Source organism: Mustela putorius, unplaced genomic scaffold (assembly GCF_011764305.1).
Source record: "Mustela putorius furo isolate JIRA1106 unplaced genomic scaffold, ASM1176430v1.1 tig00001448_pilon_pilon_pilon, whole genome shotgun sequence".
Taxonomy (NCBI): domain Eukaryota; kingdom Metazoa; phylum Chordata; class Mammalia; order Carnivora; family Mustelidae; genus Mustela; species Mustela putorius.
Window position 1 is genome coordinate 72,325 of NW_025421747.1, and position 23,792 is coordinate 96,116.

Genomic DNA, 23,792 nt, shown 5'->3' on the forward strand with positions numbered 1-23,792 from the left:
AAAAAAATGTGAAACAGTATCTTTTATTATTTAAAATTTGTTATAAAATTTGTTTCTGTTAATGATGATGGCAACCTTAGAAAGCTCTACATAACCAAAGGATGAGAAGTGAGATATTTACAGATGAAATATCATATAGGGACGGCTTCAAATACGAGAAGTGCATGGAAGTGCAGGTGATTGATTCGTGTTGATGTTGGGTGAGGGGAACATGGGGATTGGCTTTGGTATTCTGTTTTTAGACATCAATTGCTATAACATAAAACAAACTAAAAAACAGTTTTTTACTGTTCTTAAAAAGACTAGTTTAAGAATTTCAAATACAAATGACTCAGAAAAAAATGGTGACAAAAACAGAGAAATACTGATTATAACTTAATCCCACAATACAGGATATTTATTTAAGCAGTGTTCGACCAGTTTCACAATGCAGTGATCAGCTGAAGTAAAAAAAAAAAAAAAAAAAATCTGTCTGAAGCATTATTTTCAGAGAAGTTTGCAGAAGAATTCCAATAGCTTTTTAGAAAAGGGATATAAATATTATCAATTCCACCTCTGACCACCTTCACTCGAATTGTTAATAAGGCACTTTTACTCATCAGAAAGCATAGTATATTAGCACACTGTAAGTTGTAATTTGTGACACTTTCATAAAGGAGGCAATTTGTCTATTGCAGTGTTTAATAATAGTGTCTCATATGCAGAAGGTACTCAGTAAATACCTCTTTTATTTAAAAAAATGAACACAGAAAAAACAAATGAATGACTTCTAAGTCATAGTTAAACATACAATATTTTATGCTACCTTATGATGAGGTCATAAAACTTAAGGGCATATAAAAAATAAATGAAAAGCAATAGGACTTTACTTTTCTGACAGTGTTAACATATACTCTTGGTAGTTGTAATTGGTTAGAAGCTGCAAGATGAACTGTTTCTGTCTATGAAAGTTTGTTAACAATGACCACCTCTGTTTTCCAGAATGGATAATGAACACTCAAGGAAGGGGATCTCTATGGGCAACATAAAACTTATCTTCACTTGTCTTGATTTTACTTCTTTACTATGATGCCATTTGGCTACAAAAGCAATCACATGTAGGTTATAGCAGGGTGAAATAAAACAGGGGAGGTGAACCCATGAGGCCCTGAACTGCCATGAAAGTGGGCCTTTAATAAAAACAGACACACAGACCAGGGGAACAGAGTAGAAAGCCCAGATAATGGACCCTCAACTCTATGGGCAAATAATTTTCAACAAAACGGGAAAAAATATCCAGTGGAAAAAAGACAGTCTCTTCAATAAATGGTGCTGGGAAAACTGGACAGCTATATGTAGAAGAATGAAACTCAACCATTCTCTTACACCGTACACAAAGATAAACTCAAAATAGATAAAAGACCTCAACGTGAGACAGGAATCCATCAGAATCCTAGAGGAGAACGTAGGCAGTAATCTCTTTGATATCAGCCACAGCAACTTCTTTCAAGATATGTCTCCAAAGGCAAAGGAAACAAAAGTGAAAATAAACCTTTGTGACTTCAATAACATCAAAAGCTTCTGCACAGCAAAGGAAACAGGCAACAAAACATTCCTTCTCCCACGGAATGGGAGAAGATATTTGCAAATGACAGTATAAATGAAAGGTTGATATCCAGGATCTATAATGAACTCCTCAAACTCAACACACACAAAACAGACAATCCTATCAAAAAATGGGCAGAAGATATGGACAGACGCTTCTCCAATGAAGACATACAAATGGCTTTCAGACACATGAAAAAATGTTCATCATCACTAGCCATCAGCGAGATTCAAATTAATACCACATTGAGATATCACCTTACACTAGTTAGAATGGCCACAATTAGCAAGACAGGAAACAACATGTGTTGGAGAGGGATGTGGAGAAAGGGAAACCATCTTACACTGTTGGTGGGAATGCAAGTTGGTGCAGCCCCTTTGGAAAACAGTGTGGAGATTCCTCAAGAAATTAAAAATAGAACTTCCCTCTGACCCTGCAATTGCACTACTGGGGATTTAACCCAAAGAAACAGATGTAGTGAAAAGAAGGTCCATCTGTACCCAATGTTTATTACAGCAATGACTATGGTCGCCAAACTGTGGAAAGAACCAAGATGCCCTTCAACGGACAAATGGATAAGGAAGATGTGGTCCATATACACTATGGAGTATTATGCCTCCATCAGAAAGGATGAATACCCAACTTCTGTAGCAACATGGACGGGACTGGAAGAGATTATGCTGAGTGAACTAAGTCAAGCAGAGAGAGTCAATTATCATATGGTTTCACTTATTTGTGGATCATAACAAATAGCATGGAGGACAAGGGGAGATGGAGAGAGAAGGGAGTTGAGGGAAATTGGAAGGGGAGGTGAACCATGAGAGACTATGGACTCTGAAAAACAATCTGAGGGTTTTGAAGCAGTGGGGGGTGGGAGGTTGGGGTACCAGGTGGTGGGTATTAGAGAGGGCAGGGATTGCATGGAGCACTGGGTGTGTTACAAAAACAATGAATACTGTTACACTGAAAAGAAATTATAAAAAAATTTTTTTTTAAAGTGGGCCTTTATTTGTGTTTGGTTAAGGTGGGGTTAAAAATACAAGAGAGCCCCAAGTTTGTGAAAGAAAAACACATCAAATAAAACTCTGTGGGAAACTGAGGGGGATAGGAAGGGACTTTGTAAGCAGTGAATTTTATTCAAGAACAGTTGTTTTTGGATTTTTACATTTGTACAGCTGCTTAAGAGGAGCAGATAGGCAGTGTATCCGAGAAGTCTCTCTGTATTAACAGCCATGCACTTAAGACTTAATTTGTCATGTACATGCTCTAGCCATCCAACAGCATAGTTTTGTTAGATTTTAGTTTCAGCAATTCCATCATTGACCATGTTATATGCTTAGGTGGTGGTTGTGATAAGAAATGCTTGTGAGTCTCTAACACATTATTGGTACATATACTAAAACACTGACCCAAAAAGGGGGTGTGGGAAGAAGAGACCAAAAGTACAAATACATAGGAATAGATCATAGCATTACTAAGAAAGTACATTGTTATAATAACTGAATTATGAATGAAATACTTTCACAAAATTATTTTAATGCAATTTAGAAGAAAGGCACTTTATACAAACAGGGAGATTTTTAAGAGCAATGACAATAGAGGCGCAGTGATTAAAATAGCTATTTTCAAGGAAAGAGAGGGGGGAAAGGGTGTACAGAATAAGCTGTATTTTCTTTTACATTTTGTGTAACTTAACTTTCTTTTCTCATACAGAGCCTCACAAAAGAGAGTGCATTCCATATATAATAAATACGCTTAAAGCAAAATATTTAGATCATTTGACATTTTAAAAGAATCCAATACATTTTTATTACGTAAAATTTTTTTTCCTCATGAACTACTACTAAGATTTCTTAAGAAATACTGAGAAGACTCCAGTATTTGGGGGGTGGGGGGGAGGGATTTTGATTTGATTTATCAAATATTCTGTAAGTGACTCCCTGGGCAAGCGTCGCGCCCCACATGTGCTCGCTGCCTTCGCTAGAGAAGCGCCTTCAAAGGCTGTCGCATCTGTGTCATGGCACTCTGTCCACCCGCGGACTCACGGATTCTGCGAAAACGCGCGCTCCTAGCTCTCGTAGAGTCCCTTCCTGACAGAGCCGTAGTGCTGGAGCTCCACGCGGCCCGTTGGTCATGATCATCGGATGGGGCAAACTCCCGGGGGAGCTGCCGAGGGTCTGCTGAAGGGGGGTGCAGACGGTCACCGGAGGCTGGGCTGCAGGGGCCGAGAGCTTGTCCCAGACTCACAGCAAGCGCACAAAGACGCAGACGACAGGAGAGGCGGCTGGTGCACCATGCACACGGGACAGCTTGGCTCGCACGGTCTGTGGGCCGCTCCGCAACGTGTGAGATACACAGTAGGTACACGCGGTAAATGGATACAAGTGACGCGCTCAGCACAGAGTGTTGCGGTTTGGGTGGCAGAAACAGAACCGGCCCCAAAGCTCTATTGTAACTGCATAACAAATACTGAAGCACAAAAGTTTAGTCTTTAAAATACAAATTAAAGTCAGTATTTTTCTTCAAGGAAAAAAAAGTATTATAAATAAATTACAATACAATGAATTTGCCTGAACTCATTCCTCTTCCACCCTGTAAGTCTAATAAAATAGTGTAAAAACTGTACACTATTAACATGATACTTGATCTTTTACAAAATAACCATTTTGAGATGTTAATTTCACAAAAAGGAAAAGTTAAACTCTGCTGTCAGTTATAAAATACATATTTATAGAGTTTTTTAGAACAAAATGTTACTAAAACTTCTGCATAAATATTTTACAAATTTACTTAGTCGAAAAACTTCATGAAAATGAAACAAACAGATGAACACTTCATGTATACAACACACTACATCAAACATCATCGGCTGGCAGAAGAGGTATGTTAATTGTTGGTTTTGTAAAAAATGCTATCTTCTCCCTAGGTTTGGAAAGAATTACAGGTTACAGATAATATAAGCACCCTTAAAGTGTCATGAGGCTCTCCTATTAATAATCACTCTTCATGCTTATAGAACAAATAGAACTTGTCAAAATACAAATGTTTCCATACAAATTCTCAAAATTATCGAAGTTACGATACCCTGATAAGGACAGGGATTTATCTCCACTGCTTAGAACAGTGCCTACTATCTAGTAAGTTTGCAATAAATATTTTATTAATAAATAAGTGCATTTCAAAAGATGAGCTCAAAATTACTTGAAGGAAGATAGTTAAAATATACTATTTTAGAATAGAGACATAAAAATTAAAGGTGCAAAAAAACGTAAAGGCAAAAGTAAAGCACAAAACAGTACAGCTCTGTGTAGCTCCAGTTACATTTAAAAAAAAAAAAACCATCAAAGCCAATTTATGTTACTAAAATTACTGATAGTGGTTAAAAAAATATCTTCAGAATTTGGGAATGCTGATAATGTTTTGATTCTTGTAATGTTTAGTTTATGATAACTGACTATATTCATATATTCACTATATTCATAATTAACTATATTTATAAAATAAGGACAGATATATATGCTATATAAACATGTATGTACAGTATGTTCAATCAAGTTAATTTAAAAAAGGCAGAAGTGGTACATATATGTACATGTGTAAATCACTGTTAACTACAACTGCAAACGTTTGGAAAAAAGTAGCTACATAAGCAAATTATATTTACTACATAAAACTATAGTCATGAAAAAAATAACAGATTATGTAGCAACATCTGGTATTTTCATTCTTTAAAGCTAAATGCAAAATTAAACATAAGTGATGATAACTTTTTTAAAAGGTTTATATAAAAGATAAGAAAACACCAAATGCTAACAGGAACAAGAATTCCTGTTCTGTTTTCAATTTTTTTTTTTAATATTTACTTTACTTTTTATAATGATAATGGCAAGACAGTAAAAAGCAAGCAAGGAGACGGGCCCACAGCCTTCCCTACCTGAAGGTCTGCACTTGGATGGGTTCTTGGTAGGTCTGCCCATGTAGCTGGCACGCCCCTCTGGAAACCTTCTTCAGCATCTTCTCAGCTGCCTGTTCTTGGTGGAAGTCAAGTTTGGTCTGTCTTGTCTGGAACAGCAACATTGGATGAAAGAGACATTTTTACTTCTAGTTTTAAGGAAGAAGGAATAAGCTAATTCCAGCTCTGGGGTCCTACATGAGAGAAAGGCTGCCCCATCCACACACAGTGTGGCCACAGCAAATCTTCCCAGGAGCTACCAGTGTGTCTGGGATCATCTCTTGCAGACATTACAACATTCCACCACAAAGTGGAGAGTGGCAATATCAACAGTAAGGCTTGGAGATCCTTTCTGCAGTCCCTTACCTGAGGAAGCTGCAAAAGAGTTGGGTCAGCATTAATAAAAGAAATGATAAGAATCAAATAATCCTCTCAATAGGTGCAGAAAAAGCATTTGACCAAATACAGCAACCTTCCTTGATAAAAACCCTCAACTTCAAAGAGGTAGGGGGCACCTACCTCAACGTCTTGAAGGCTACAAAAGACCCACAGCTAATATCCTTCTCAATGGGGCACCACTGAAAGCATTTCCCATAAGGAAAAGGACAGGACCACGATGGGGACATGTCCACTCCCACCATTCTTATTCCTCCTAGTTCTCTAAGTCATAGCTTCTGCCATCTGACCACCAAAAGAAATCAAAGGCATCCAAGTTGGCAAAGAAGAAATCATATGATCACTTCCAGCAGACGTCATGAGAATCAATATAGAAACCCAAAAGACTCCATGAAAATAATATAAATAAAAACAGAATAAAATGTGCGAGAACTGGTCTGGGAATTCACCTCTGTCCAGAATAACACAGCAACACATAGAAGTCGCTTCCATTTCTGCACACTCATAATGAAGCAGCCCAGAGAGTCCTCAAGGAATTGCTCCTGTTCCCAATTATAATCCAAGCCGTAAGATAACTAGGAGGAAGCCTCAGCAAAGAGGTCCAAGAGATGTGCTCTCCAAATTAGAGACACTTATGAGAGAAACAGGTAGACACAAAGAATTAAAAGCCCTTTCCATGCTCATGGACTAGAAGAATAAATCCCATTCCCAGGGTGTAGTCACGACCAACAGCCATGTCCACACGTAAAGCAATCCCTATGAAAGTGACACCAGCATTTTTCACAGAGCTAAAACAAATGCTTCTCCAAAGAGGGAAGCACCAGACAAGTCTCCCGAGGAGCCAAAGGAAAGTGGAGAAAGAACACCAAACTCAGAAACATCCCAATCGGGAGCTCAGGCTGCGTGACACAGCTATCATTGATGGTATGATCCTGGCACCAAGAGAACAGAGGGAAGAACTCAGGCATGGACCCTTCACTTGTTGGTCAAGGAATCTTGGACAGAGCAGGAGAGAACAAATATCCAATGGACAAAAGATAGTCTCCTCCCCAAACAGTGGTGGGAACGCTGGACCAATGGCCACCTGCTGAAGAAGGACACTGGACCTCTCATTTTCTCATGCACAGAAACCCACTCAAAACAGACCAAAGACCTACACAGTAGACAGGAATCTGGCAACATCCTAAAGGAGAAGGCAGGCAGCACCCACTTTGAGCTGGACTGTAGCAACATATTGCTCCACACATCTCCAGAGGCAAGGGAAACAAAGGCACAATTGAATGACTGAGACGTCATCAGGCTGAAAGCATTGGGCACTGCCAAGGAAGCAATCAACCAAGCTAAAAGGCAACCTCTGGATTGGAAGAAGAGATCCCCAAATGACACATTCCATCAAGGGCTAGTATCCACAGTCTGTAAGAATCCTCTCAAACTTGATACTCTACACAGCAAAATTCTACCCAAGAAAGGGCAGAAGATATGAACAGACACTGCTCCAAAGAACACACATCTGAATGGCTAACAAACATATGATGAAATGCTCCACCACCCTCATCATTCCAGAAAAAGAAATCACACCACAGGGAGATGCCACTCCCTACCACTCAAAGTGGCTCAAGTGCACAACTTGGGAAACAAAAGATGTGGCCAAGATGTGGAAAAGGGTAGCTCTTTTGCCCTCTTGGTAGGAATGCAAGCTGGAACAGTTATTCTGTTAAACAGAGCTACCCCACAACTTAGCAATCGCCCTACTGGGTATTTACTCCAAAAATACAAATGTAGTGATCTGAAAGGGTTCATAGCAGCAATAGCCACAATAGTCAAAGATGTGGTATATACACACAATGGGATATTACTCAGGCTTCAAAAGAATGAAATCCTGTTATTTGCAACAACATAGATGGTATTATGCTAAGCTAAATAAGTCAGTCAGAGAAAGACAAACACGTATGATTTCAACATATGTGAAATTTAAGAAAGAGAACAAATGATTTATAAAAAGTAAAAAATTATATTAAAAAAAAAAAAAGAAAGATTCACAGACCTGTACCCCTGGGGATAAAAATATATGTTTATAAAAAATAAAAAATTATATTAAAAAAAAAAGAGAGAGAACAAATGAACACAACGGAAGGGAAGGGAAAATAAAATAAGATGAAATCAGCAACAGAGACAAACCATAAGACTCTTAGCCATAGGGAACAAACTGAGGGTTGCCAGAGGGGAGGTAGTTGGGGGGATCGGGAAAATGGGAGATGGGCATTAAGGAGTCACCCAATGGGCTGAGCACTGAGTATTATACACAACTGATAAATCACTGAATTATACCCCTGACACTATTCACATGTTAACTAAGTTTTAAATTTAAAAAAAAAAAAAAAAAAGTCATGTGTTGGTGCCACAGGAACACCAGCTGCCTGGCCCACGGAGGAAGAAACCCAGTCCCTTCAGAGGAGCACTGGGAGTGTTCAAAGCACAGCTTCATCATCATGACCAGGCAGGCCCCAGATGCCGGAGGGACTCCATAGCGGGCCTCGCCAGGCTGGGGCTGGGCCTCTTACCTGCCTCTCGGCTTCCTTCAGCAGGCTCCGGAACCGCTCGTCCCGCAGCACCCAGTGTGGGAGGTCGGTCTGGCCTCGGAGCTGCGCGTCTTCTAACCGCTGCCTCAGTTCCCGCAGGGTGCAGATCTCCTCGTTCAGCTGCCTCTGGCGTGTTCTGGAGGCCTGGAGATCCAGCTCCAGATCCAGGGAGGTGCAGGCCATGAGCTCAGCCAGGGAGGACCTAAAGGTCTGCGGGAATGGCAGCTGTGAGCATACACACTGAGACATAGGATTTGGGCAAGATTAACTTAAGTGTTCAGTTCAATATCAAGTTAGTGATGCAAATGGTGTGATTTATTTGCAGAGACAGATCCTTACCGGAGACTGGCAAAATTAAAAAATGGGTACAATCTTAAGTGTTAATGACTATACATTAAATGCCTAAAAATCTCCATTTTCTTTGATTTTAAAATTTCATTTGCACTTATATCTAGAAAGACACTCTGTATACAAAGGTGACTCAGCTATTTTAAAATATGAAAAAATTACATATTAACAGGTAATTAATATGTTTTAAGTACAGCATAAAATGTGGCCATTGTAAAAATTGAAAAAAATATGTATGAGCATGGGGGGGGGGGTGGTCCTTCATGGCTTCTAAGGGATAGTAAGAAATTTTCCTTGCCTACAGGCAGTCCACTGCCAAGCTTGGATCACAGTGGGCACAAATTTGTAGCCAGGCTGTTCTGTCACACATAGTCTCAGTGCTACAACCAGCACTACTCTAGCAGCTACCTGTAGGAGGTGCTCCTGACCATTTCAAGCAAGAGGGTCAGAGTTGGAAGACTTTCAATATCTAAACACAAAATATGTCAAGAGCATTATCCCAGTAATTTCTCACACAGCCACAGCACTCAAACCAACAGTAGCTGGAGGAACCATGATGGAAAACTGGGAACTAAATCCTGGACATACATATTCCACTCTCTCTTGGACGCCAGGGAAAGCCTAATCCAGCTGAACATAGTCAAATGTTTGTAGGACACTTCGAAGAGAGCCCCTGAATTCACTCAGATGCACTGTATCAGAGTTGTAACAGAGTTAACCCCAAGGAAGCTGGGTGGTAAGAAAGGAATGCCTTTCCCAGTACAGACTGACACAATTCAGCAGCAGAATGTGGCATATACAAGCACATGCACTTGGCCAGCTACAAGATCACAGTGTTCTAGCCAAATGGAGCTGACAGGAAATAGAAGACTGACCCATAAAAGATGGAGAAAAGAAACATCCTAGGGAAGTACCAGCCCAACCTACTGGATCATCATTCTCACAGAATGCTCCCTGAGGCCTGCATGGACTACCATGTGGAGAATGCCCAGTCCCAAAGGCTGAACAACTTCAGCCTTGGTGAGGGGAATAGCTCTTTAACCCACAAGTGGAGATGTTGTGACTGGGCAATGATCATCAGCTTCTGTCAGCCTTGATCGAGGATACCCAGAAGTAATCACACTGCAATAGTTTTTCACAGTTCAGCTAGCTCTTCACCACCTTCCTGGATGCTAAACTCGCTGAAGGTGTCCTCAGATGATTTGCTCCAGATCTGTATATGGCATCTGGCTCTTCAGTGCCATCGAAGGCCAGAAAGTGATGACCATTTATATCTGTCAGAAGTTGGAAGAACCAAGCTCCCCACAGAAGTTGAATTTGTGACTGAGACAGCAGTTTGTGTGTGTATAATGTCATCTTCTTCAAAGAGCTTACCACTTTGGAGTCATTTGAGAAGACTGCCACTCGGTATAGCATCTCCCCACAGCGCATCCACCTTACTCTACTGGCAGGGCCCCACAAGCATCCACCTGATTTTGAGCAACAAGATGGTGCAAAATTTCCAAGATCAGTACTATCTCCTCCTCAGTATCTTGAAAGTAAGAACAATGATGGCTACCACTAATCCTAAAATCCTACCACCAGCAGAAGTAGAGCATGTAAGGTAGAGCATACAATCCAACCCCACTGGTTCCCTAGGATGTAGAAATTGCACCATTATAACCGAGGTATCGCCTGGCAAACTTAAGCTATGAAGGACTTTGCCTTGTCTATGAAAACCACAGACTAATATCAGCAAAAACTGGATGCAGTATCTGGCATACAGAAAACCGATGGCTCCTCTTTTCTTCCTATTAGACTCCAGCTTTTGAATTTTTTTTTTACCTTTTTTACCTTTCCCAGTCCTGCTATCCTAAAGAAGCAAACAGCAGGGGCATATTCTATGAAAGACCTCATTTTCTTATTGGAGGCTAGTGCACTGGCTACTTTCAACCACTATAGTGATTCTTATACATTATTCTCCCCTATATTCAGGGAAAGCTCTGCCTCACCCCCAACCTTCCTTACCATCTCTGATAACTGGCTTTGTGACCAGGAGTTCTGACTTATGCAGACAGTTCATTACTACTGTCTTCATGATGGTTTCCCTTCTCAGTGAGCCTGGTGAGCATCCATCTTTCTGGTTCATAGATGGATTGATGGGAATGAGATTTACTCTATGCCTTCTTCTTCTTTTACACTGAGTTTTTTCTAAGGACTTCCTGATGCAAAACCCAGGGCTCATGTGTGTGGACTGGTAATGGAGACACCATGATGCATGTGTACAAACCACCACATAGACCTAGGTGGCCTGGAAGGGAGAGGGAGAAGCAAAGTGAGATGCTATACCAACTATTATCAGGTACATTCTCACAAGTATAAAGGGGACGAGAACAAAATAATCTTTAAGCTCCTTTTATATAATTTTATTTCCTAAACAATCATGGCTAAAGACACCTAGTAAATAAACATTCCACTATATGATCAGATGACCTCCACAATCACATCAGGCCCCTTTGGATGGACTTAACCAACCTGTGTTTAGACAAAAACTTCATTAACCAGTGCCAAACTTGACAAGTTTCCCAGGGACTTCCTATTTTATGTGAGGGGCCCCATTTAAATGTTTATCTTTTAGGGGGGAGTGTGAAGGGTGTATTTAGAGCATTTTGCCTGCATTGGAATGGTTGGATTGCTTTTATTAGTAGCCTATCTATGGGGAAATCTGAATTTCAGGAATGGGTCAACTCGGGAATTGGTCTTTGTCTTGCCTCTATTTCCTGGGACCAGAGATCTATACTGGTCCAAGACTTTGACTCTGTTAATTTAGGTTTATCTTCCAAAGCACTGCAAAGCCCTATGACCAACTGAGCAGGATATTAAAACTTCTAAAGTGGAGCTTCTGGGAACTATAGTGCTAAGGTCAAAGATGATCAGAATTGGATAAACCTTGTTTTATATATGAGGAATGTGAAGCCTCAGGGGAAGACCAAAGCTACCTCCCTGATGTCACACAGTGAGAGAGTGATATAAATTTATCAGATAAATCAAGACACTTCTAAGGGTGAAAGGAACTCTAGTAATAATTACACTGATACAACAAGTATAGTGTCCTTACAGAGTAAAACAGGCTCCTAATTCCTGTTTTATATTGGGAGGATGGGGGAATAGGTAATGCCTTTATTGAAATATAACTCACCTACCATACATTGTACCCATTTATAGTATACATCTCTATGGTTTTTAATAAATTCACAGAATCAACACATTCAATTTTAGAACATTTTCCTTACGCTCAAAGGAAACCCTATTTCCCTTAGCAGTCACCTTCCCACTACTAGCCACCCGCCCCCACAAACTCCTCTAGTTCTCAGCAACCATGAATCTACTTTCCATATAGGTTTACCTATTCTGGACCTTTCATTTGTATAGAACCACAGTGACCTTTTGTTACTTGCTTTTTAAACTAGCATAATGTTTTCCATGGTCATCAATACTGAACAATATTAGTATTTCAAACCATTTTATAGGTATTACTTCACTCTGGATATATGTGAGCACATTTTGTTTATCCATTCATAATTGATTAACACAGTTCTACTTCTTTAGCTGTAGATAATTTACAATATTATAATATTATATAATTAGTATATAATAAAATAATAATGCTGCCATAAATATCTATTTGTACAAGTTTTTGCAAACACATCTTTTCATTTCTTTTGATTATATATCTATATGTTATATATATTTATATATTTTGATTATATATCTATATTATGTGAATTGCTGAGTCATTTAGTAACTCTGTTACTTTCTGAAAAACTGCCAAATTGTTTTCCAAAGCAGCTGTACCATTTTACATTCCAACCAGCAGTATATGAAGGTCCCAGTTTCTCCAAATCCTTACCACCACTTGTTATTATTATCTTTCTGCTTACATCATTCTACTAGCAGTGTGGTAATATCTCATTGCAGTATCAATTTGAATTTCCTGATGATAAGTGATGCTGAGCATCTTCTCATGTGTCTGTTGGCCACCTGGATGTCTTCTTTAGAGAAATGTCTATTCGGATACTTTGCTCATTTTTTTTTTTTTTTTAGATTTTTAAAAACTTATTTATTTAACAGAGATCACAAGAAGGCAGAGAGGCAGGCAGAGAGAGGGGGGGGGGGATTGCAGGCTCCCCTTAGTAAGGCTTAGATGTCTATGTACTTCCCTTTGCTGCATCCCATAGGTTATGAACCACTGTTTTTGTTTTTATTGGTGTGCATGAATTGTCTAAGTTCCTCTTTAATTTCCTGGTTGAACCATTCATTCTGTAGCAGGATGTCTTTTAACCTCTAAGTATATCTGGTCCCTCCAAAATTTTTCTTATGGTTGAGTTCCAGTTTTAGAGCACTGCGGTCTGAAAATACAGAGGAAAATTTCAGTCTTTTGGCATTGGCTGAGATCTGAATTGTGACCCAGTATGTGATCTATTCTGGAAAAAGTTCTGTGTGCAGTCAAGGAGAGGGAGTATTCTGTTGTTTTAGAACAGAATGTTTTGTCTATATTGATCAAGTACATCTGGTCCAATGTGTCATTCAAAGGTTTTGTTTCTCTGTTGATCTTCTGTTTAGATGATCTATTGCTGTGAGTGGACTGCTGAAGTCTCCTATTATTAATGTATTATTATCAATATGATTCTTTATTTTAGGTATTAGTTTATGCAGTTGGTTACTCCTGTGTTAAGAGCATAGATTTTTACAATTGTTAAAATTTTCTTTTTGAATGGACCCTTTAAACATGATATAGTGTCCCTCTGCATATCTTACTACCATCTTTAGTTTAAAATCTAATTTGTCTGATATGAGTCGCTCCCCCAGCTTTCTTTTGAGGTCTGGTGGCATGATAAATGGTTCTCCATCCCTTTACTTTCAATTTGAGGATCTCTTTAGATACAAAATGAATCTCTTATAGACAGCATATGGATGGGTCTTGTCTTTTTTATCCAATCTGAAACCCTGTGTCTCTTGATGGGAGCATTCAGTCCATTCATATTAACCACTGAAAGATATTTATTTAGTGCCATCATATTGCCTGTAGCATCCCTGTTTCTATAGATGGTCTCTTTTAATTTCTGCTCTATATTACTTTTGCAGTATTTCTTCTTTTAGAGAATCTTGCAGGGAGGCTTGATGGTCACATACTCTTTCAGTTTCTGCTGGTCCTGGAGGCTTTTTTCCCTTCCATGCTGGATAAAGTATTTTTGGCTGCATGTTCTTCCCATTTAGTACCCTGACAATGTTTTGCCAGTCCCTACTGCCTTGTCAGGACTTTGTGGATAGGTCTGATGTAATTCTGATTTTCCTTCTTCTGTATGGAAGAAATCTTTCCCCTTAAATGTCTCAGGATAGCTTCCTTGGCTCTAAGATTTCAAGTTTTACTATTATATGCTGGGGTATTGATCTATTTTTATTGATCTTGGGGAGGGGAGAAGCCTCTCTGCCTCTTGGCCGCAACTGCTTGTTTCCATCCTCAGATTAGGGACATTCTCAGCTGTGATTTGCTCAACTATACCTTTTGATCCTCTCTCTCTCTACATCTTCTCAGGGATACCAATAATTCTGACATTGGGACATTTCATGGTGCCACTGATTTCTCTAAGTCTGTTCTCATGGGTTTCTAGCTGCTGATCTCTTTCTTCCTCAGCTTTTTCACTTTCTATCAGCTTATCTTCTAGATCATTAATTCATTCTTCTGCCTCATTTTCCCTGGCTGTCAGAGTATCCAGTTTTGACTAGATTTTTTTTTTAAGTTTTTGCCTGACTTCTTTTTTAGTTTAAGTTTTTAAGTTTTTTTTAAACTTTTAAAGTTTTGCCTGATTAGATATCACTTCTATCCTTAGAGATTCTATATTGTCACTACTGCTCTTTTCAATCCTAGTTATTGGCTTTATGATTGCTATCCTGAAGTCTATCTCTGACATCTTGCTTATATCCACTTAGATCTTGTTTAGATCTGTAAAAGAGGACATTGTCTCTGGTTCTTTTCTTTGTTGAGAGTTCTTTCTCCTAGTCATTCTGTTGAGGGACAGCTGAGCAAATGAACAGAATCCAAAATATCAACCAAGACTCAAGCTATATACACCTTAGAAAAAACCTGAAGTGGTTGAAAGCTACCATGGATATGCTATTAAAGCCAAGATGATTCAAAACAATAAAAAAGAGGGAAAAGGAAAAAACAGGGAGGGAGTGCAGAGAGAGATTACAATACCTTGAATGGACACAGTACAGTGATCTGCCTATTTCTGCTTGATTTTGGTCTGTGTGTTAGAAGACACTATATCCCAAAATGCCAAAGAAGTCAGAACATACATATATCATGATAAAATTGGACAGAGTGAAAAACTGCTAATATGGGGCATAAATCTCTAAAACATATATGTGATTTTAAAAAAGAATAAGAACAGAAACTAAAAAACCTAAAATTTTAGCTTGAAGTATAAGGGAGTCATGAGGGAACACATGGAGCTCCCTAGTACTGAAGTTTTACAGTCCTGTAGGAAATAAGTTTATCATTCACCCATTCTTCCAGTCTCTCTTTTGGAGGAAGGGCCTTCTACTTGGCTACTTCAGGTGTCTTTGCCTAGATGAAGTTTAGATTAAGATTAAGACCATTCTTCTCAGGGGAATGGGGGCTTAATATGAGTTGCTCTGCTACGTGAATTTTGCTCCCTGACATCTTTCTGCTTCTCTTTAGAGGGTCAAAGCAATTATGGCTATGTGGGAATCCCCAGCCCAGAACTGCAAGTTTGTGGTCCACCCTCCTCAACAAATCCTCTATGTCAATCCATCTCCACCCTCTAGGGATAGCAAACTCCACCAACTCAGCATCTTCTGGGGGAGGGGCCTGTTGCTTTGATTCTCAAATGTCTTTGCCCCAGGCAGCATGGCTCTGCCCTTGCCATGGGCCAGGCTAAATTATCTCCTCTGGTTTGTTCTCTGTAGTTCTCGTTCCCTGAAGGCTTTTCCCTCACAGTTTTAGAGAATGAGAAAGAAAATGGCTGCCTCCCAATCTCTCACCCCAGAGGAGCCCAGAGCTTGGAGTCGCACTCCTCAGTAAGCCGTGAGAGAAAAGCAGTCAGTCACTCCTGTCCCCCTGGTTTCTCTGAGGAAACTGAGTCACATGAAAGTGGAATAATTCAGAATCAGAACTATACCTTCGGTCTTCTGACATCCGCCCTCTCAAGATGTCTGTGAGTCACTAGACCTATGTGACACCACTTCCCAAACCAAGTAGTGACAGGCTCAATTTTAATCCTAAGAAGTAATAAGCTAATGTATTTATTTCTTAATTCCAAATGAGGGTCTAATAAAGATCTGTTACCTTAAACCACCAACCAACTATATACACACAAACACATACACATTTATGAGGATGAAAAGATCTTAATTATTCACTGTATGAGGGGGAAGTATTTTAGAAATAATGAGATGATTTTTTTGTTTAAAAAATTATAACACAGGGGTGCCTGGTTGGCATGGTTGGTCAAGTGCTGGGTTGTGATCTGAGGGTGGTGGGATCAAACCACACATTAGGCTCTAACTCAACTCTGAGTCTGCTTTGGATTCTCCCTCCTTCTCCCTGTTCCTCCTGCTTGTGCTCCCTCCCTCACTTTCTATCTATCTAAAATAAATAAATCTTAAAAAAATTATACACACATAAAGGCAATCAAAACTTTTGTTCTGCTGTAAGCTTTAGTTAAGCAAATACTGTGTCATAATATGATAAGATTTTGTATATGCAGTTTTAGACCAATGGTTTCCATTCAATGGGACATGCCCTTAGGGACAGTTATTGTAACAAAATCATAAATCCAATAGCGTATCAGCATTGTTTAGTAAGCACTACATGTCTATGTGTAGTATTTCCCATACATGCACAAGATATTTTTGTGTATATATGGAATGCTACATAATTTAAACACATAATAATTTATGTTTTTAAGATTTTATTTATTTATTTGAGAGTGCATGAGCAGGTGGAGAAGCACAGGGAGAGTGAGAAGCAGACTCTCCACTGAACAAGTAGCCTGAGACACTACTCATTTCCAGGATCTTGGGAGCATAACCAGAGCTGAAGGCAGATGCTAACAGAGCCAGCCACCCAAGTGCCCTAACACAGTAATTTAAAGAACGCTGCTGAATTCATAATTAATTTGGTAGTTCTCACTTGGGGTCAACCATGTGTCAGAGAAGACATCTGTCATCTCAAAGGACTTTTGACTGCAAAAGTTAAGGAGAAGGAGAGTAATATCTCCATTTAGCACAAGGATAGCAGGGATGCTGCTAAAAATGCTGAAATAAAAATAGCCTGCACAACAAAGAATGATCTGGTCCCAAATTTCAGCAGTGTTGCTCCTGAAAAAATAGTTGTAGCTAAATTATGATTTATAACTATTAATCGTCAACTGCTCCATGTACAACTATGACATGGAAATCTGGGACTTTTTTTCTCATTAAAAGCATACCTGCACGGAAAAGCAAGGGAACTACAACCGAACTACAACTTAACAGCAAAACTTGAAAGGTCTGGTGTGGAAAAACACTGAAGTAAGAAAATAAATTCAAGAAGAAGAACCCTGACGACTGAAAACCTTAATTTTATTTCCTGTTTTTTAAAAAAATCTATTATATAGAAATGGTTTTAAGAATGTAAACATTATAATACCTTAAGAAATATAGGTGATCCTTATTATTAGAGATTTGAATGTAAGAATTAGTCTACTTACTGAAATTTACTTGTAATCCCAAAATCAATATGCAATATTCATAGTCTTGCATGGGCATGTGCAGAGTGGCAGAGTTTGAGTCATTTGATGCACAGGTGCCTAGCTGAGGTCCAACAAAACATTATACCTTCTTGTTTCAGCTTTCATACTATAAACAAGTGTTCTTTCATGGTCTACGAAGTGCCAGGTTTTCATGCTTTTTATTTGTCACCTTAGTGCCTATTATTTCTAAGTGCAAGAAATCTAAAATGCATTTTATGATGAGATTATGTTTGAAAAGCTTCATTTGGGCATGAATTATAATGCTGTTGGCTCTGAGTTCAACGTGAATGAATTAATAATATAAATTAAATAATAAGTCTTTACACAGAAACACACAAAAAAATTATGTATTTATTTGTTGATGAAAATACAACCAGAAGCTTGTAGGAATGTAACTCTGTGCTTTCCCTGGCAGCAGTGTTTTAAAACTTGCCAATACAAGGTCTGCAGTGAACCCAAATACTACAAATGAAGAGAGCAGTGTTTTAATCTTTGGTAATATCATGGTATCATGATATATACGTTTTTAAAACGTCCATTTAACAAATAAAGAAATTAATGTATTAGCTTTCAATCAAGCTTTAAAAATAACTACAAGAAAAATGTAGAATCCTTATTAGTTTACAGGACACGTACCTGTTTAGAGCAAAGGGTCCGTCTTTCCAAGGTGTTTCGAACAAAGCCAGACTTCTGGGGCAGTGTTGAACTGTCACTGTCACTACGATAAAGCTGTGCCAAAAAGAGTGATATTCAGAAGTACTTTCTTAGAAATTTAATATTCATTCTCTTGATGTAGTATGAGTTGAATTATTTCATTTTTTTCTCACATATACTCAAATCTGCATGACTACTGGTACTTTTACTAGGTCTTTGGCTTTTAGTTAAAAGCTACTCAAAGTTTCAATAAAAAAAAAAAAAAAAAACAGAAAAAGAAAAGCAAATCCAACACTGACCCTCTTTCAACAGAAAAACATCAAGTTTCCAGGGTGATAGAGTCAACAAAAGTTCTGTCTGATCAATGTCAACACAGAATGGATATATTTTTTTAAGATTTTATTTATTTATTTGACAGACAGAGATCACAAGTAGGCAGAGAGGCAGGCAGAGAGAGAGAGAGAGGAAAGCAGGCTCCCCGCTGAGCAGAGAGCCCATTGCGGGGCTCGATCCCAGGACCCTGAGATCATGACCTGAGCTGAAGGCAGAGGCTTTAACCCACTGAGCCACCCAGGTGCCCCTGTACAGAATGGATATTATGTCTGAAGTTCATGAAGACAGTACTAATCTCACTATTCCGCCTTTTTTTTTTAAATGGGGCTATACAGCAAATGTAGGACTTGAACTCATGACCCCGAGACGGATTTGCATGTTCCACCCAGTGAGCCAGCCAGATACCACATTTTTTACTTTTTATTAATCATTCTCATTTGCTATATTTCAGGCTTTGGCAAGAATCTGGGGTAAAAATAGCTTTCCAAAAAACGAAACTTATTCCTGTAGTAAGACAAGCTGATTACTAACTTCCATTCTGTTATACAAGAGAAAAGTTCTTTTTTTTTTTTTTAAAGATTTTATTTATTAATTTGACACAGAGAAATCACAAGTAGATGGAGAGGCAGCCAGAGAGAGAGAGAGATAGGGAAGCAGGCTCCCTGCTGAGCAGAGAGCCCAATGCGGGACTCCATCCCAGGATCCTGAGATCATGACCTAAGCCGAAGGTAGCGGCTTAACACACTGAGCCACCCAGGCGCCCCAAGAGAAAAGTTCTTTTTTAAAAGGAAAATAAATAAGGACTTCTTCATGGGAACCAAGATATCATGTATTTCACTTGATGGCAGGTTCTTGCTTCAAGATCAGAGTGTAGGGGCACCTGGGTGGCTCAATGGGTTACAGCCTCTGCCTTCGGCTCAGGTCATGGTCTCAGGGTCCTGGGATCGAATCCCTCAATGGGCTCTCTGCTCAGCGGGGAGCATGCTTCCTCTGCTCTCTCTGCCTGCCTCTCTGCCTACTTGTGATCTCTGTCTGTCAAATAAATAAATAAAATTAAAAAAAAAAAAAAAGATCAGTGTATCTGTATAAAAGCCAAAGTTCTTGTCTTCATGGAAAAGTCCACACCATTAACCTAAAATACTAAGGAAATGACATGGCAAACAATATGCATCCCCATGCCTTCCCAGCCTCAATCATTTCAAACAGAGAAAAACAACAAAAAAACATCGACTGCAAATGCTTGTATGCAGGGTACGGAACCCAACACAGGAGCTGGATGTCCTCCTCTGGGGAAGGTCTCCTGTCCCACCACACTGCCCTTCTAACCCAGCAGACCCGGGCCCACTCTGTGCTGGGTCAGCAACAGCCTACGGTGAGGAAGGGACAAAAGGGCAGCCCTTGGTATAACACCTCCAGGCAGGTGTCTGGTTGAACACAAACCCTATAGAGCTACAGCTTGATGGGGCCAGAGTGCCCGAGCCTGACCTATGGAACACAGAGCAGCCATCACGGGACACCTTGCTTCTGCTTCACAGAATCCTACTCGGAGAGACTTGAAAACTTGTGGCAGACCTGAGAGTTGCTCGATGTGCCTCTTCCCTCTGCTGACCTTGGTCTAGATCCTTTCACCGTAACAAACCACAACTATGAATTCTGTGAGTCCTGTTAAGTTACAGAAACTGAGTGGGCGAGGGGATCCCCAATCCTAGTATCTTGTCTCCCACACACACCTGAGCCCATTTCTCTCTCATGTGACTGAACTCTGATTTTGCCCAAATGCAGCCAGTTCCCTGGCAGTCCCAGTCAAGGGAAGGTGTTTTACTTCAACAATCCCAGTTCAGAGGTGGGAAGGGTCAAAGTTCTCCTCGATCCAAACAGCATCATTAGGTCACTGGATCGTGACCATTTATCCTTCAAATTCCCTTCTCTTTCCTAATCTGTCCTGTCAGTGTCACACCACCACTGCCAGCCAACCTCCAATATGTGGTCCTATCTTGAAGGACCATGGTGGGGTTCTAAATACCAGAATCACCAGAGGTCCTCCCCAAGCCACACCATGAACCACAATGAATCCTGGGGGTGGAACCTGGGCACCAGCATTTTGTGAGGCCCACACCTCCACCCTAAACTGCACTGAAATGACTTCACTGCAGTATGCAGCTCTGGTTGAGAACCACTCAAGGTGAGAATTCAGTGCTGAGGGATCCGAACCTGGCCTCTGTATCCAGAGTCTTCAAGGCTGCTATCCACCCTGGGACCCCACTAAGCTACACTTCAGGAATTCCAACCACTCAGTGGCCTGACTTCCCAATCTCAAACCAATCAGGGCATGTCCTGTTCTAACCTGTTACTCCTTACACCAATGTAGAAACAGTTTGCCCATGAGTTGGTACACACAGAAACTGAAAATTTAGGGAGAAATGTATTAGAATCTTGAGAAAATCTAGTTAGATATGTAAGGGTGAGGGGGAGATGGAGCCACCACACTGGCTGCAGGCCCCAACATGTGATACTCGTTTATGAGAACATAAGTCTTTTCACATAAAGAGTAAAGAAACATAAAACACACACAAAAAAAGGAGGGAGACAATTTTCCAGACAGGTGGTGGCAAAGGAATGTCAACTTACTCTGCAAACATACTGGCTTCGTGCTCCAGGGGAGAAGGTATGTGAACGGACAACTGGGCTACTCCGAACAAAATGTGACCCACGGGCTCTGTTGCTGGTAGTCTCCTTTGGAAGACTCAGTATTTCCTCTGGAAAGACATCTTCTGTGCTGGTTCCCTTATCAACCTGTATATTAGTTAATTTACTTTTTGTATAACAGAAGCAGTAAATTAGCATAGTCACCAAATAATTATCTCCTTGCCATCTCCACTTTGAGGTCCTTAACGTCATTTTACATTTAATGAGTCTCAAACTGAATTTCTGATATCTTATCCCCAAATTACCATTTGTTCATGCAGAAAAATCTCAGCTATCATCCTGGACTCCTTCTTTCTGTCACACTACATACCTAGCTAACGAGATTCCTGGCGGCTCAATGTTCAAAACTAGGTGTGTTTTGATACTTGTCACCAACTCTTCATCCAAGTCAGCATCATCTAACCAGATTAGAATTAATGCAATAGGTACCTTACTGATCTACTTGATTCTATGCCTACCTCTGTCTTCAACTTTGCCATCATGGAAATCCTGGTAAAAATAAAGTCAGGTCATGTTACCCTTGAGTTCAAAGTTACCCACCAGTTTCCTACCCCTTTTGGGAAAAAATGGGCCTACGTATTCTGGTGACTTTACTTACAGTGCTCTCAGTTATCACACTGCTCTTGCTCCTCTTGCCAACCCATGCTAACTTCCTTATGATTCTCTTACCATACTGGGTCTCCCATCACAGTCTTTGGGCATATGCTCTTCCATCTGCCTAAATATAGTTCCCAATATTATAGAAGTCTCTTATACTTCCTTTTGTACAGACTCTACTCAAAATTCAACTTCTTAGCTATGCCTTCAATATGACCATGTAAAAACCTAAACCTTGCTTACTTTTGATATTATTTTTCATTAGTTCCTCTGACAACTAAAACAATTTTAAAAAGGGAAGTAGTCTCAGCAAAATGGTAAACCAGCAAGTTCTATGTCCTCACCTCTGTAAGGTCACAACAGGAAACTGCAAAGGAAACTTCTACAAGATTCACACAAACCACTCAAGTTCTTCAGAAAAATGAATAGCAATCAATAATATTCAAATAGTTGGAAATATCATTATATGGTTTACATCTTTCGACCTATGCTCTCCCAGGGACAACACATGGAGAAGACTGCAGCCTAGTCCCCAGTTGCCTCCCCTACACTGGAGGAAGTAGAGTAATCTCATTTGAACATTTTAACATTAATCCTTCCTAAAAGAGTGATCTCTATTTTACCTAAAGTGCTATGAAATGATGGAGAGGCAAGATGGTGGAGACCCTGTTTCAACTGGTCCTCTGAAGTGAGATAAAAATCTACCAGAGCACTGAGATGTACAATTATATACTTCTGGATCTCTATAGCGCAGAAGACATCAGTGGAGAGCTGAAGAAGAGTAGGAATGCGCAGACTGGTATCAGAGGATAAACAGAAGGGGGAGGGAGCCACCAGAAGTGACCCACTGGAAAGTAATACCTCAATACAAAAGTGCCCTGTGGTTAGGGACCAGCATTAACTTGAAGTCTGGTTAAAAGTACTCAAAAAGAGCAAAAGATCTTAAGGGGCAACTGGTGGAATCAGTTGGTCACAGGCACAGGTTTAAGCCCACTGTCCCAGGATGGTCACTGTTGGTGGCCACCCGTGCCAGAAAAGCACGATGGGGGCCCTAGTCTATGTTCCTGAGCCTGCGGTTTTGCACTGCTTGCACCACCACTTGGCTGGGCACAAACTATGTCTGGGAAAGCCTGGTGTGAGTGCCAGCTGGCAGTCTCTGGGACTGCACCCTACTACCACCTGCACTGCCACCAGGTCTAAGCTACCTGGCATGAGAGTGGTCTCCAGACAGCAGTCCCCACAATGACAGCCACTCAGGTTCGGGCTCACCCAGACCACTACTGACTGCAGTATTAGTGGCATGGGGGTACAGAGACAACCGGGGCCTCCAGCAACCACTGAGATGGTGGCGGGGGGTGGTGCACACTGCCTGTGGGAGGTTGAAGTGTTCAACAGAGTTTGCAGAGAGGGAGCCCGTGTGTTCTAGACCGCCCAGAGGGTGGCAGACTAAGGCTTCTCTCTGAGGTGAGGTCCCAGTGTAGATTGTTTACTTTGCTCTGACCCTTTGAAAAGATGCAAAAAGCCGCCAAAGAACAAAAACCTCCAGAGAACAAAAGCCTGAAAAACCTGTTTACACAGAGCCCAGCCCCTTGTTGGGGGCAGGATAACCACAAGCAAGACCAACTGAAAACAACACAGCAGGCCCTGCCTCTAGAACAAGCCAAAAAAACAAGATGACAACAACCACGGAGTCCCTATAAAACTGTAAAACCCCAACATCTAAGGAAAACAATATATTAAAATCCCAGTACTGCCCCCAAACCCATATATTTCAGATACAACTATTTTTCTTTTTTTTAATTCGTTTTCATGATTCTTATTTTTTTAATTTTTTAACCTATTTA

At 40.2% G+C, this 23,792-nt stretch overlaps 1 protein-coding gene across 1 annotated transcript in view; it reads right to left on the minus strand.

The window, feature by feature from the left end:
• Positions 1-2,570: 2,570 nt before the first annotated feature.
• The window catches only part of LOC123394097 (protein WWC3-like), a 172,274-nt gene continuing 151,052 nt past the window's right edge, over positions 2,571-23,792 (minus strand). Inside the window, exons 19-23 of the mRNA XM_045087742.1 lie at positions 21,274-21,438; positions 18,295-18,387; positions 8,495-8,722; positions 5,520-5,647; positions 2,571-4,507 (exon numbers count right to left, since the gene is read on the minus strand). Coding sequence (XP_044943677.1) covers positions 4,441-4,507; positions 5,520-5,647; positions 8,495-8,722; positions 18,295-18,387; positions 21,274-21,438 — 681 coding nt within the window. The 3' untranslated portion in view covers positions 2,571-4,440. The remainder of the gene's footprint in view (positions 4,508-5,519; positions 5,648-8,494; positions 8,723-18,294; positions 18,388-21,273; positions 21,439-23,792) is intronic.